The sequence below is a fragment of the Gekko japonicus genome, unplaced genomic scaffold (assembly GCF_001447785.1).
Source record: "Gekko japonicus isolate JY-2015 unplaced genomic scaffold, Gekko_japonicus_V1.1 scaffold459, whole genome shotgun sequence".
Lineage (NCBI taxonomy): Eukaryota > Metazoa > Chordata > Lepidosauria > Squamata > Gekkonidae > Gekko > Gekko japonicus.
Genome location: NW_015173137.1, coordinates 838,281 through 852,805, shown reverse-complemented (window position 1 = coordinate 852,805; position 14,525 = coordinate 838,281). Strand labels below are relative to the sequence as shown.

Sequence of the window (14,525 nt, the reverse complement as noted above, 5' to 3'; positions counted from 1 at the left end):
GGCCCGAACGCTTGGAGATCCCAATGAGCACAGCTGCCCCCCCTGATGGTGCAAGGCGAACCGCATTTCGAAGTTGCTGATATTTTGGACTCTAAGCTTAAGTGGAACAAGTTGTTTTATTTGGTGGAATGGATTGACTTTTGGGCCGCAACACAGAGAGTGGGTGGAGGTGGGTCACATCAGAGCCTCTCGTTTGCTGTGGAGGTTTCATCGTCGTTTCCTAGATAAACCTGGGGGGGGGCCTTCAGGAGGGCAGGATGTCAGTTAACACTGCCATGTTGCTGGAATGTGTGGAGGGGGAAACCACCTTACTCTGCCTGCTACGCACATAGTTTCACTGTCTGGGTATTATCTACTGTTTTGACCTTGGGATGTTCCAGCTGCTGTCAGCTTTAGCTGGGAACCAACGGCTTTTGCTTTTGCCCACTCTTTTTCCCCGCGCGCGCAAACTTTGCTTATTGGCTTCAGCTTGTGGTGTGTGTGTGTTTGATCCTAGTATAATTCAGGGTGCCATACTGTTCCCGGGTATTCCTGACACAAGCAGTACATGTGTCATAGTCCTGATGTACCAATAAACAGAATTCTTCTTATGAAGCACTGTGCTGTGTGACCTGACTATCGGACCCTGACAAGCTGTCATGCAGCTCCATGTCTGATTCCAGACTAGCTCTGAAGTACCTTTCAGCTAGGTCACAGGGGAGCATCCATGCACCAGTGATGTACTGGCTGGAGCCACTGTGCCCATAGTTCAGTAGGATTCAGTCTTTTTCAGAGACACCATCCAACTTTAGCCAATTGGGGCAACATAGGTTTGGAGAATCTTCCCCTCCATGCAGGGTAAAGGCAGCAAAGTCCTCTCCTCCCCCTCCCCCCATATAGCCACTAGAGAGCAAGTGGCTGAAGCTGAGCAGATGGGGAAGAAGCCCCTCCCCATACAAAAAAAAATGGATTAAGGGGTGAGGATTTATGGTCGTTTTCACTGTTAATCCCCTAGCATCAAACAATAATATCTCTGGCTAAATCCCTGGCAAAATGAGAAACTAGAGGTTGCTCTCTGCAAGGAGAAATCTGGTTTGATCAAGATTATGCATTTTGTAACTGGGGGGAAAGTGTGTGTATATGTAGAAAAGGGGAATTAATTTTTAATCTGAGTCTCTTGATCTAGCTGTATTCCATGGCATATGGGATAGACCCCCTTGTAATTGCTGGTAGGTCACACTGGAGGCTGGACAGGGAATTAGAATATGCAAGGAATGTTTAAGGGGAAATTAGCGCAAGGCGGGGTCAGCGTTGTCCTCAAAGTAGTGTATTCCATTTCAGTCACATTATGAGAAGACCAGAGTCACTGGAAAAGACAATATAGGCCCCGGTCACACGGGCCGAATATCGTGTGGGGGGGAGGCGTGGCTGTTTGCCCCGCAGTGAAATAACACGCGACTGCGCGATCAGGCATCCCCTCGCGATCCCGTCGAGGTCCCGTGGTTAGGGGGGAGGTGCCGATCACACAACGCGCCAAAGAAGCGCCGCGGCACGGCAAACGGGGTTGTTGTTTTTTAACCTGAAGTATGTGTATGCCCTGTTGGGTGCCTGTGCGCATCCCTGCAGACTTCGGGGGGGAAAAAACCTTTTCGCAATGGGGCATGGGCGGGCGCCGGATGCCACTGGAAATGCGATCAGACGCCCACCCTTGCCCTGCTGTTTCCGGAAACTAGTACCTCTGAGGTACTAGTTTTTTACCGTGCGTCTTCGGCAGGAAGCCTCGGGTGAGCCACGGGAGCTCTACGCTTCCCAGATGTGGCGGTGAGATCGCGCCCGGAAAATCCGCCTCTCTTCTGTCCCTCTAGCGTGGCTAATGCTCCATGTGATTGGGGCCGATGCAGGGAAAAGTTGGAAGGCAGCAGGAAAAGAGGAAGACCCAACCTGGGATGGATTGACTCAATCAAGGAAGCCACGAGGGCCCTCGGTGTGCAAGACCTGAGCATGCCTGTGAACGATAGGACATTACAGAAGTCATTCATTCATAAGGCTGCGACTTGATGACACTTAACATGCACACACTGGGCACTTTCACACATGCTGAATAATGCCGTTTCAATCCACTTAAATTACTGTTTGCAAGTGGATTTTGCCATTTCACACAGTAAAATCCTGTTGAAAGTGCATTGGAAGTGGATTATTTAGTGTGTGTGTGAAAGCGCTTATATTCCACCCATCCTTTACCAAGTGACTCAGGGTCTAACTACGCAATGTTGCCAACAACTCTGCTGTTCATGATCAATTCATAATTTATTACGGTCATGGACCAGCAAAATAAAACATACATTAACAGCATTGTTATAAGAAACACACACACATATGCAATCTTCCATTAAATTATATATAGATATAAAAGCAAATTTGTAACCATTCCTCGCATTCTTTGCGAAGGAAGCCAACCCAGCGTGGCATTATCTGTAACTCCTATCACAGCTAAATCCTTTCTGTGACAGACCCACCTCATTTCACATAGCTAGGCTACACCAATTCATACCAGCTCCCCGATTATAGCCACATTATGCCAACTGCGGCTGCTGTAAAAAAGCACCCAAGCAATAAGTTAGACCTCTAGGCAGAGCCTGGTTCAGAGTGACCAGTCAAATGATATTTTCCCTCTCCGCTTGATATTTTTGTTTTCAGTTTGGGATCAGTTTTTTTGTAGACTAGCTGGGTATTTTGAGCCAAGTCCACACCTTATGTTGTTTTTCTCCTGCTCTGCCTGGCCTCGTCTGTTGTCCCCTCATAAATCCTCACATGTTCTACCAGTCCAGAACTCGTTCCTGGCTCTGCCCACTGGCCATGTATTCTTAAAATCTCCACATGGACAATCCTTGGCTTGAGACACCTGATTCCATTCCCAAGTTCAGCGGTGTCTGGCCTCTCCAACCAGTTTTATTTGAATTTACAGTTTTAAGGCTCAGTTCAGACAGGATACAAACCCTGCTTTAATTTGATTAACTGTGGTTAATGTGATCATCTGAATGCATAATGCATTTGTTCAGAATAATGACTTAGGGTCCATCAAAGCAGGATCTGAAACCATGGTCTGAAATTGGATGCCAGCCTCCAGGTGGGACCTGGGGATCCCCTGGAATTACAACTCATCCTCCAGACTACAGAGATCAGTTCCCCTGGAGAAAATGGCCGCTTTGGAGGGTGGACTCTATGGCGTGATACCCCACTGAGGTTCCGGTCCTCCCCAGGCTCAATCCCTAAATCACTAGGCATTTCCCAACTTGCATCTGCCAACCTTACTCACACATCCTCCTCCAGTGGTCAGGGGCCCCCTGGCTACCTTCTCTGAAGTTGATCTATTAAGCACAATTGATCTTAACTATGTTTCACATGACATATAAAAGCAGGCATGTCACTATAATGCTGGGCTGGTGTCCACATATAATCCTTGGCCAAAGAGATGTTTTCACCAAAGCATAAACACTGAAACCAGCATTGGTTAAAGGGAAACTGGGAGTTGAGAGACTGAATTATAGTTTTAATCCAGATTAACAAACTAACCATCGTTTAAAATAGCCATGGTGTTGTGCCTAAACCAGGTCATTGTGTCACTTTCTCAGCTTCTATAATACTAGTTCCAGCCTAACCCTTGAGGCTTGAGTTGCCAACCTACAGGTGACACCTAGAGATCTCCTGCTATTGCAATTGATCTCCAGATGGCCAAGATCAGTTCCTTTGGAGAAAATGGCTGCTTTGGCAGTTGGACTCTACCCACATCTCCAGGAATTTTCCAATGCAGAGCTGGCAACCCTAGAACAGTAGTTTTGTGTAGGGGAGTTGATGCTCTCATAAAACTAATTCCCAGGTTTCTCTAAAGGGAAAAGCCACAACTGTTTTAAAAAGAGTTAAAAATCAGTTTCAAAGCAGTTTAAATTGGTACTAGTGTAACCCCACCTCAAAATGGCTGTCCAGTCATCCCTCAGGGGAATTCCATCACAGAACGCCCATCTAAGCCGTCTCCCAAAATGGCTGTTCAAGTCAGCCCTCAGAGTATGGTACTGAGCGTGTCTGTTTCTACCTCGTCCTCAGGACTGGACTGTTTGCGGGGCAGTGGCAGGGACTTGAGATATTCTAGGTGGCGTCTGGATTCAGCTTGGTTGCGCCGGACATAATAGATGACATAAGTGATGACTACAGTGAACCAACAAAACATGGTGAGCAGCATAGCCAGGTCGGTGTTCCTTTGCTGGCTGACGCAGAAATTGATACCACTGTGGAGCAAATGGGCCAGGGGCTTGCCAATGTACTCCTCCCACGGAGCAGTGGCACACACAACGTCGTCCACTGTCTCCGTGTCCAAGGGAAGAGCCTCCATCAGTTCCTGCAGGGAACAATCACAGTGCCAGGGATTGTCGTAGAGCTCGAGCTTGACCCAAGCCAGCGTGACAAAGGGAGCCACCTCTAGCGCCTGTAACTGGTTGCCTGAAAGGTCCAAGAGCCTCAGTGCACCCCCCAAGCCACGAAAAGCCCCCGGAGCAATGGTCTCGATGAGATTGCCTGCCAGGTGGAGTTCTCGGAGCTGCGTCAGGCCACGGAAGGCACCGCTCGGCACGTGGGTGATCCAGTTAGAGTCCAGGTAAAGGATACGGGTGTCGCGAGGAATGTCAAAAGGGATTGTCATCAGCTGTCTCCGGTCGCACCACACCACCCCGCTTCCCACGGGGCAGTCACACCCCTGTGGGCATGACAGGCTACCACGTAGGCAGAGGAACAGGACCAAGACGGAGGGCAATGCTGGCATCTCTGCATAGCTCTGTATTCTCTTGGTGGGTTGGGACGGTCACAATAGAGGATGGGATCCTGATCCATGGAGCAAGAACCTTGGCTGGAAAGCAAGAGAGGAAGGCAGATAAATGCAGAAAAGGTCTTTCTGACACATTCTATGAATCTGCACTATGGACTGGGTACATTGATCTGCAAGGGGAGTTCCGATAGCAGAATGGAACATTCCTACCACCTCTTCCCACTGTAGTCCACCCTAAACGCTGCCTCTGGGGTTTAGGTAGGGATGCCAATAGCCAGGTGGGGCCTGGAGATCTCCCAGAATTACAACTGATCTCCAGCCTGCAGAGGTCAGTTCCCCTGGAGAAAATGGTCACTTTGGAGGGTGGATCTATGGCATTATAGCCCACTGAAGTCCTGCTTCTCTCCAAGCTTCCAAGTCTTCAGGAATTTCCCAGCCTGGATCTGGCAACCCTAGGATCAGGGGGCCCACAGGGACAGGACTGGATACGATTTGGGATCTACTGTGGGAAGGGGAATGGGCAAAAATTGCCTATCTCCTACCCCACTATTGGTAGATATATGGATTTTCCTCTCCTGTTGCCAACTCTGTTCTTATATCACTTCCAGCTCATCTGACAGAGGAGCCAAAGTGTTCTCTCTGCATGTGCCATGTTTCTGGGTGAAACTCTAGAATTCTGTTGTTATCTCTGCATCAGAAGCAACAAAATGATTCAATTATACCTAAATGCAGACACAAGGTGGAGTCATCTGCATCTGCTGACTGAAAAGAAGCAAGACCAGAACAGTAAATCATGCAGAGGCACAGAGGCAACCTCCGCTTCCTTTGGACATTTTGGATTCAAAGGAGTCTTCTGTTTTTAAAAACGACTGTGTGTCTTGCAGCTTCAGTGTACTTTATGTGAGGCAAAGTGGCTCCCAACACCATTCCCCAAAACTGCCTGTTGTCAGAAACCAAACACAACTTTTAGAAATATACCTAGCGATGCAGATTATTACAGCAGCCAGAATTTCTTATGCTAGTAGATGGAAAAATGAGGAAACTCCTACTAGAGAAGAAGTGATTTCTAAGATATTTGATGTGGCAGAGATGGAAAAATTAACTTTTGTTTTGCAAGAAAAAGGTTATAAAATTTTTGATAAATATTGGTTTAATTTTTATAGATGGTTAAAACAGAGAAACTAGCTGAATTTAGCTGAATTTGACTGAAATCTATACGAAACATATATATAAATATACAAACATATTCAAATGTTATGGCAAACAAGTAAACGACAGTGGAATTTATGTATTCTTTGAAAATATGGAACTTCTATGCAACAAAATGTAGTATATTAAGATGGGGGGGAAATTTCTCTCTTCTTTTTTCTTTTTCTTCTCTTTTTCTTTTTAACTTGTTAAATCCAAATAAAGAAAATTATAAAAAAAGAAACCAAACACAACTTTTTAACAGAAAGAGGAGAGACCACCACACAAAAATGCACCCTGCTGTATACCCCCCCCCCCAAAACCCCTATGGAAGTGTTGTTCATAACTTCCCAGCTTATGCATAACTATGACATTCGTGTGTCCCAAAGAGGCCAACCAAATCATATTGAATTTTTCAGAAGCTCTGCTTACATCTATGGAAGGCCGTTCCCTCTTTGTTCGACTGGGTTTAGCATAGTCTGCCCCCACATTGTTCTGGTTTATTTATTTATTTACATTATTTATAGCCCGGCTTTCTCACGTGAACTCAAGGCAGATTACACAGAGTGAGTCGATATAATCGACAGGATACGACATTCAGTAAGCAATACACCAGGATGAGGGTCATAGAACCAATCAGAAGTCAGAAGCCGGAACTGAAGCAAAGTAGAATTATTAACATGACACATTAAATGATGCAGAAGTTACACAGTAGGATCCTGGCTTCAGGAAGGTAAACACAGCAGTGTAGATCACAGTCCCTGATAATTTATCCAAGTGACTTTGTGAATCGTTTAGTACAGTGCAACTGCATTGCCTGTGTAGAAAAGCCCTCTTGAAGAATTCACTTTGGCATAGTTCCCTGAAAGCCGGGCAAATGGGAGCCTCCCTGGCAATTTCCCCTCTAAGCTGTGGAGTGTTATGAACAAAAATTCTACGTTGGGAGCTACCGCCATTAAAGTTGTGAGTGAGTGATTTGGCTACTGCATAAATTAGTTTGCTCTGGAGCCATCCTTCCTGAGCTAAGACAAAAAATTGTGAGCTGGAGGCTAAAAAACTGTGAGCTAGCTCACACTAACTCAGCTTAGAGGGAACACTGCTCCCTGGCCTCCTCAGGCAGGCCTTTCCACGAGGGGGAGGGGGGCTTCTAGCATTGAAATAGTTATTGATTTTGCTTTCAAGGCCATTCTTGTAGTCTCTTAGGAACCACCCAAATGTTAGGAATAGAGTTTAAGATCTAGTGATGAAGAGTGCATAGAACCATATGCATTCCTTCGATTACCTCTTTCCAAGGAAAGTGTCAAGGGTGGGTGGGTGGGTGGAGAGAAGCCTGCCAGAACAGATGGCTCAGGTTAAGGTGTGGCCAATTAAACCTCCACCAGTTGCCTGTGCTTGTTGAACTGAGTTCAAAAATTAGGGTCACCACCTCTTCCAAGGACTACTTTTAAGCTGCGTCTTTACCAAGTGTGCAAATATTAGCAGGCGATAATGTTTAATGCCACGCTTTGAAGGACGTCATCAGCTGGTTTCTGCCAATCTAGCTGCAGTTAAAGGTGCAAAAAAACCCAACAACCCCATCCCCTCCCCACAGGAATCCTAGTCCAATGAACCCTGATTTCTGCTAATGATTTATGTTTAGATCCTGCAACCAATTTGTCCTTTTAATTGCTTGTTCCTCTAAATCCACTTTCTGCTGTGGTGGTGCCAACTGGAGCTTGCATGGCCTTTGTCAAAAGTGACAGCCCACTCCACAACATGAGAAACAGAGAGAGAGGGCTATTCTTCCACTGAGGAACTACCCTAACCCCTGCCTGATCTCACAAACCAGAATAGCATTTGCTTTCCAAAACCGAACAGCTCTTTGGCCACTGGGACCATGCATGTAGGAACTGTCTGCCTCACCCCCCACCCCCCATGCCCCTGTCCTGTGGTTCTTAGTGCTGCCCAAGTACCCTTGTGGGACATATTGGGGGCCAAAAATTGGCGGTGTCTTTTGCAGCAGAGTAGTAATGTAGGGCGGGGGGCTTTTCCACCAGGATAACCCTACAGCTCTGTTCTTGAACCTCCGATGGGTGACCATGCCCCCGTGCTTTTAACAGCAGGTAGATATTGAACCTCCCTGACCTGGACAGCCCAGGCTAGCCCAATCTTGTCACATCCCGGAAGCTATGCTGGGTCAGTCCAGGTTCGTCCTTGGCTGGGAGACCAACAAAGAAGTCCAGGGTCACTATGCAGAGGCAGGCAATGGCAAACCACTTCTGTCAGTCTGTTGCCTTGAAAACCCCACGGGGTCACCACAAGCCACTGTGACCTGATGGCACAAAAAAGGGCCATCGAACAGGTGACGTGTTTAAGGATAAGTGGATGGATTTTTTGCATGCTAGGGTCTGCTGCTAAAGACAGAGAAGCACTGATTTTTAAAAAGATGGCAACCCCGCGCTCAGTCCTCACCCACCTCCCTACTCCAAACACACCTGGGGGGATGCCGCTACGCTAGCCGGTCGTCTTCGCTGATGCAGGTAAAGCAGAGTAGCTCCGAGGGACATCTCAGCTTCTCCTGCGGCCTCTGTCTGGCTTCCTCAGGTTGGCACAGGAGCTGGCAAGCCTCAGCAACGGAGTTCTCAGAGAGCGTCCACACTGGCTCAGTGCCTCTGCCTCCTGCCCAGCAGTGAAAGAACTGAGAGACGGAGGGACCCTTTCACAGGCTAATGCTGGCAATTGAAAGAAAGAGACATCGCCTGCCCCTGCTGGCCTATCTGAGGAGTGGCAGGCAGGGATATTTTTATGTTTGTATAATTCAGTTCTACTCAAGAGAGCCCAGAAATTGTCAGTGCTCTTTCTGCTAAGGCCAGATTAATATGAGGAAGAGATCGAGGGGGGCAGGATGCCGAAGTGGTAGAAAGGATTCATGGCACATCTGGCTTCAGATGGTGGGTCACATTTTGGAACTCTCACATCTGTTGGGTTTTTTTTAAGTCCCTGGAAATGGAAAACCAGCACAGCAAGCAAAGAGAGGGGAAATCGAACCTCTCTGTGTTGGGCTAGTTTTCTATTGGTGGGGATTTTTTTTTTAATGTGAAGGAATGTTCCAAACTTGAATCTACCACCTTCAGGCAGAAGCAGTGGAATCAATTTTACCTCTGCATGTGATTTCCTCAGCAACGTCCTCCTAAAAAGTTGGCAACACTGTGGATAAAGGTGCTCTTTTCTTCAGAGAAAATTTAGGTACAGGATGCCTGTCATACTGGAGCACTTGCTGAATAATTTACCTCAGAAAGCTGCATTTATTAACAGTTGAGGGCGGGGCCTCCCCAAAACTACAAAGGCTAGTATGTTTAAGCCCTATACATCTCTTCAGCACCCAGTATTTACTTTGTGAGCAATACTGATGAACCTGGTGCCAGTTCAGAGAGATCAGTTGCCTACACTATAAAATATCCAAGCTATTTTACATAGGCCTGACCTCAAATCTAAGGAGCTGTGGTGGCTCAAGTGGTTAAGATGCTGAACTGCAGGCTGTGGAAGGTCGGTAGTTCAGCAGTTTGGGACCCGAGTGTGCCGCATGACGGAGTGTGCTCCCGTCTCAAGTTCCAGCTCCTGCCAACCTAGCAGTTCGAAAGCAAAAATTGCAAGTAGATAAATAGGTATCACTTCAGTGGGAAGGTAACAGCATTCCGTGCGCCTTGGTGTTTAGTCATGCCGGCCACATGACCGCGGAAACGTCTTTGGACAGCGCTGGCTCTTCGGCTTTGAAACGGAGATGAGCACCGCAACCCTAGAGTCGGACTCGACTGGCTTTCGGGCAATGAAAGCTTTACCCTCAAATCTAATTATTTAATGCTGGGAAAAGTACCCCTCTCTCTATTCCAATTTACCTATGAAGGCTTCTTCTTTGCAATGATACTTTAAAGCACAAAAATATGACCTATTCAAATGAGCATATTCCTTAGGAGGTATGTTGGGTCCCAGAGTATGGGTGTGCGCATACATGACCTCCCCCACCCCAAATACCCAAGCAGTTCCTCATAAGACTGGTGGTTTACCCACCCCTTTCTAAGATGCCTAATCACTTTCTAAGATGCTTGACCTGACGCTTGACTAGACTTTGTGTCTTGTGAAGTAAATTACCAGACTATAGGCTCTTAGACTAGACAGTGCTGATGGGATGTGAAAAGGCCATCCCTGCCCAAATTTCCTTTTCTACAGAACTATGAAATGCTTCAAAGCCTCACCTTTCTTTGCAGATGGTTTCAATTGCAGTGTAGAGGAATGAAATTTGTGATCATTCACTTCCTTGAGGCAGACTTTCTCCCCATTTCTCCCCCCCCCCAAAACCAGAATCGCTATGGGGCACAGCAAACAAAGCAGCTGATGGGGCTCCCGGCCTCACACTGACTCCTTCCTCAACCTCATCTAAGCTTCTGCCCTCAATCTATACCTATATATCTCTCTCCTACAAAACCAGCTGGTTTTATAACCCCATTAACATTCTAGATATAAAAATTCCTGCTCTCAAACTTGTTTATTTATTTTTATTTTATTTTTATTTACCTTCAACTTCTACCCCGCTCGAACCCCTCCCATGGGTCTCTGAGCAGCTTACATAGTTTGTATTATCCCTATCTATGGGCACATATATATATCGTATTAGGGGCGGGACTACCTAACGGCACCTGGCGGGATTCAGTTGACGTGTCTTCAGCTCGTCTCGTCTTCTCGTCTTCGGGTCGGCATCTTCCCTCCACTCTCTTCAGGCTCCTCGGGAGATCTTTTGGAGTTGGCGGGCCCATTCGTCATGCTGATCGCATCAGCGCAGCACTGGCTCCGTCCCTCAGGCTCCGCTGCGCCTGCGCCGAGCGTCCTCATGCCTTCCGGGCTCCACCTTTGCCGCCGGTTTACCGCTAGATGTCGCGTCTTTTTTCTTCCGCTCACTGCCTCGACTACCGCCGCCATTACACGCCATTCCGCTGCTGCCACCGCCGCTTGCCGAACCGTCGCTGCTGAGGTTCCCACCTCACCTCCCAATGGAGGAGGGTGCTCCCTGCCTTCTAAGGCAGGTACCCATTTATCTACTCGTAAGTTGTTATGACTTTCGAACCGCTGGGTGGGCGGGAGCTGGGACTAGGGCCGGGTGCTCAACCTGGCCGCGGTGGGTATCGAACAGCCTACAAGCTGTTCGTTAGATGTTAAGGCAGGTGCTTTTGCTCCCTGCGCCACCGCTTCCTTTGAAGAAAACTTACAAGGCTGGTCTCAGCCTGGGCCTCTAGCAGCCTTCTAAATATGCCGCTGCTCTTGAGCTTGATATGTGCAACCAGAAAGCTTGTTAATTGCATCGCAGCTCTTCCTGCAAGGGGTGCAGAGTTGTGTATGCCCCCCCCCCAAAAAAAAACACCCCTTTATGCTTACATCAAGCCTGGGAGGAAGGTTCATTGGGGAGACTGACTGTCCCAAGGGCACCTAGCAAACTTCATGGCTAGATGGAGACTTGAACCTGGGTCTCCCTGGTCATCATCACCCAGGTCTCTAATTACTACGCTACTTTTCTACACTTTCAAACTTTAGCTACTGCAACAGGGATGCTACCTCACTCATATTTTGCCCAGGAAAAGACAGGTACCTAAGTCAGGGAGAAGACCACCTTTGTATGCACTACAGCCTCAGCCCCCGGCATTCCAAGAAGCAGGGCTAGAGCAACTTCTATCCAAAAACATTTGTCTGGTGCAATAAATGCTCCAAAGGGTTCACAGCACTAAAAAGAGGCTACCTCTCCACGACAGCCACTGCTTTAGGTTTGCTCCTATACAACTGCAAGGCACAGCCAGATTTTTTGACTCGTGAAGAAGTACACAAATTGAGGAACAAGGAAACCTCAATATTAATCTAAGAAGAACCAGGGTGTGCTTCCAATTTTAAACCAGGGGGGTGGGAATAATGGTCATCACACATTTGGGAAACACTAGAAGCGCATGTTCGCTCTAGTTCCCACCCATGGAAAAGTAGATCAAACATTAAGTGTCTTAGCCCTGGACTGAAATGACTTGAGTTAGGGATTTCATCAGGATAGCCCATGCATAACTCCTCACATCTTTCACGGCCAGAATAAAATGCAGGAAAATTATGAAAATGGCAAAGTTATATCCATCGGCACAATTTGTTCAGATCTTGGACCTTCTGATTGCCCAGAGGCATAATTTTAATTCTCTCAAGGCATGGTATACACAGTGCAACTCCTTCATATATTTTCCATCTTCTGCCAGTTTGATACCAATGGGCTTCCAATATGACTTGGTGCCGGTCTTCTCTTCGACACATGCCAACTACTTCCCATGTGCCTTTCAAATCCTTTGCAGAGGATTCTGGGAATGACAGCTACTCTTCTGTCAATTCCTAGCCTATTCCCCAACTATCTATTTTATTTGTTGCTGCCCTGTGCTAGCTTTGCCTCGTTACTTGAGCATCGTTCTGTACCCACACAGCCCTCTTATACGATCAAGGTCAGTACTGCCCTCTACGAATGGCAGCAGCTCTTCACGTTCTTCTATCACTTCCTCCCTAACCTTTTTAAATGGAGAGGTCAAGGATTGAACCTGGGACATTCTGCATGGGGAAAAGATGGCTTTACTACTGAGCTATGGGCCTTGCCCTCTACCCCACAAACACACAAGGAAAACGTATTTTGAAAAACCAAAGTTTATAAGGAATGCCACACAACAAATAATCCCCGTACAAGTCCAGTCATGCGGTCTTCAGGAGCTGCATGCATTGGTTTCCATCTGCTGTGCCAACGTCTTCCGGGCCATTTCCAGCGCCCCTTCTTTGGTGTGGTTTCCGCCAATAAAGCCGCTGGAATGCACGAAGATGCAATCGGAGATCCCGCTGACTCGGGAGAGCTCTTCATCGCGCAGACCACGCCAGTCCTCCCAAAGCGACAACCTGTTAGGGCAGATGAGGAGAGGGATCAGAGAGGACCGTCTGTGTATCCAGGGATGGCAGCAGAAGACTATATTGCAGCTGGCATAACAAAGGGGGTGATCAGGTCCCTGCTGGAATCCTGCTTCTTTCTACCTGAAGCCTGGGAATTTATTTAATTTGTTTCAGGAAGACCATTCAGGGAACGTGTGTATGTGTGTATTCATGCCTATTGCAGGCTACCGCAGAACTGCACTTTTAGAAGTTATTATTACTGCCGTTTTATAGATGGCGTATCCCCAAGGTGCAGAGTAGTAAATAAAGAGAAGTGGGAGAGAGCTGGCAAAATGGAAGAGGTGGAATCTCTTGAATCACAAGGAAAGGCAGAATAAAAATGTTTTATATTAACATATCATGTTTAGGTTAATAAATATATTAAATAGTTATGTTTTAATCAGTAGATAATACAATAAATAAATCATGCAAGGTTCAGCTGCCAATCACCCTCCTGCCCCTCCCTTCCCAAACATGGGCTAAGGAAGTGAAGTTACAGCAATATTCAGATATGCCAAGGTCACCGCCTCCCTCTCTGCAAAAGGGGGTCATTTCTGCTTTGTTTTATTGAGGGTGGTGGAGCGGAGAAGTTGGTCTACTTAAATCCTCAGGAGTGCTCAGTGTTACTCAGTGGCTCAGGAGCCACACATGTGGCTCTTCCATCTACCACCTGTGCCTTTTCTGAGCACTGCTCCCCGTGGCACCCACCTCACGTTCCATGAAAGTAGGCAATTCCTTTAGAAACTGGGATAGCGATGGACTTCCGGTCTGTGGCTCGGCGATGGCGGAGGCTCTCCCCTGAAGCTGGGGAGGCATGTAGGAGGGGTGCCACCTCAAGTGACACCCCCAGGTGAGCCTCAGTCGAGAGGCTCCAAGCCGGGGGCGCGTGAGAGGCGTCCTCTTCCATGGCAGAAAGCCAGGGAATTGAGGCGCTCCTTTTTGCCCCATTCGGTCCTCCCCCTACGAGGCTCGGTTTTTACCGAGCACAGCTGACGCCAGCCGGGACAAGCAAGAAGGTCAGCGAATGAAGCGAAAATAAAAGAGATCTGGGATCAGATCGGCAATGAACCGGAGGAAAAACCGAGCGAATAAGTGCTAAAAGTGAGTTACCCCCCCCCCCCACCTAAGCGGCGTCGGGAGGGATCCCAGACGCAAACAAATCGAACTGTGTCTTTAAAAAGAAGGGGGGGAGGTGAAAAGACAAAGCGCTCAAGCGTGTCAAAGACTTAGCTATAACTGCGGAAAAGTTTGCATTTGTTAAAAGGAGAGTGAAAAAGGTTCTTCTTAGTGTAAACAAAGCGAAAATGGCCGGCACTCGAGGAAGAGGATCGAAAGTTACACGAGGGGGTCAGAGTCCGAGAGTTGACGAAGGAGATGTTTTCTCCACATTAAGTGAGCTGCTCCGCCCTTTAAACGAAAGGCTCGATGGTCTTAACCAATTAATGGCTGCTTCAAACCAAAATATGGCAAAACAACAACAGCAAATTGCGGAGCTGATGAAAAAAACAATCCAAATCGATGAAAAAATTAAAGAAACGGCACACGACGCCAAAAAGACAAAGAAGAAGGTTGGCTTACT

At 47.4% G+C, this 14,525-nt stretch overlaps 2 protein-coding genes across 2 annotated transcripts in view; both read right to left on the bottom strand.

Moving 5' to 3' along the window:
- Positions 1 to 3,823: 3,823 nt before the first annotated feature.
- LOC107119676 (leucine-rich repeat-containing protein 3-like) lies at positions 3,824 to 8,635 on the bottom strand. Its single transcript, XM_015422226.1, has 2 exons — positions 8,458 to 8,635; positions 3,824 to 4,876 (listed from the first exon to the last, which is right to left on the bottom strand). The coding sequence occupies exon 2, from the start codon at positions 4,790 to 4,792 to the stop codon at positions 4,037 to 4,039; it is 756 nt and encodes a 251-aa protein (XP_015277712.1). The 5' UTR covers positions 4,793 to 4,876; positions 8,458 to 8,635; the 3' UTR covers positions 3,824 to 4,036.
- A 4,056-nt stretch (positions 8,636 to 12,691) lies between these two features.
- The window catches only part of LOC107119670 (chromosome unknown open reading frame, human C12orf10), a 16,139-nt gene continuing 14,305 nt past the window's right edge, over positions 12,692 to 14,525 (bottom strand). Inside the window, exon 7 of the mRNA XM_015422220.1 lies at positions 12,692 to 12,916. Coding sequence (XP_015277706.1) covers positions 12,730 to 12,916 — 187 coding nt within the window. The 3' untranslated portion in view covers positions 12,692 to 12,729. The remainder of the gene's footprint in view (positions 12,917 to 14,525) is intronic.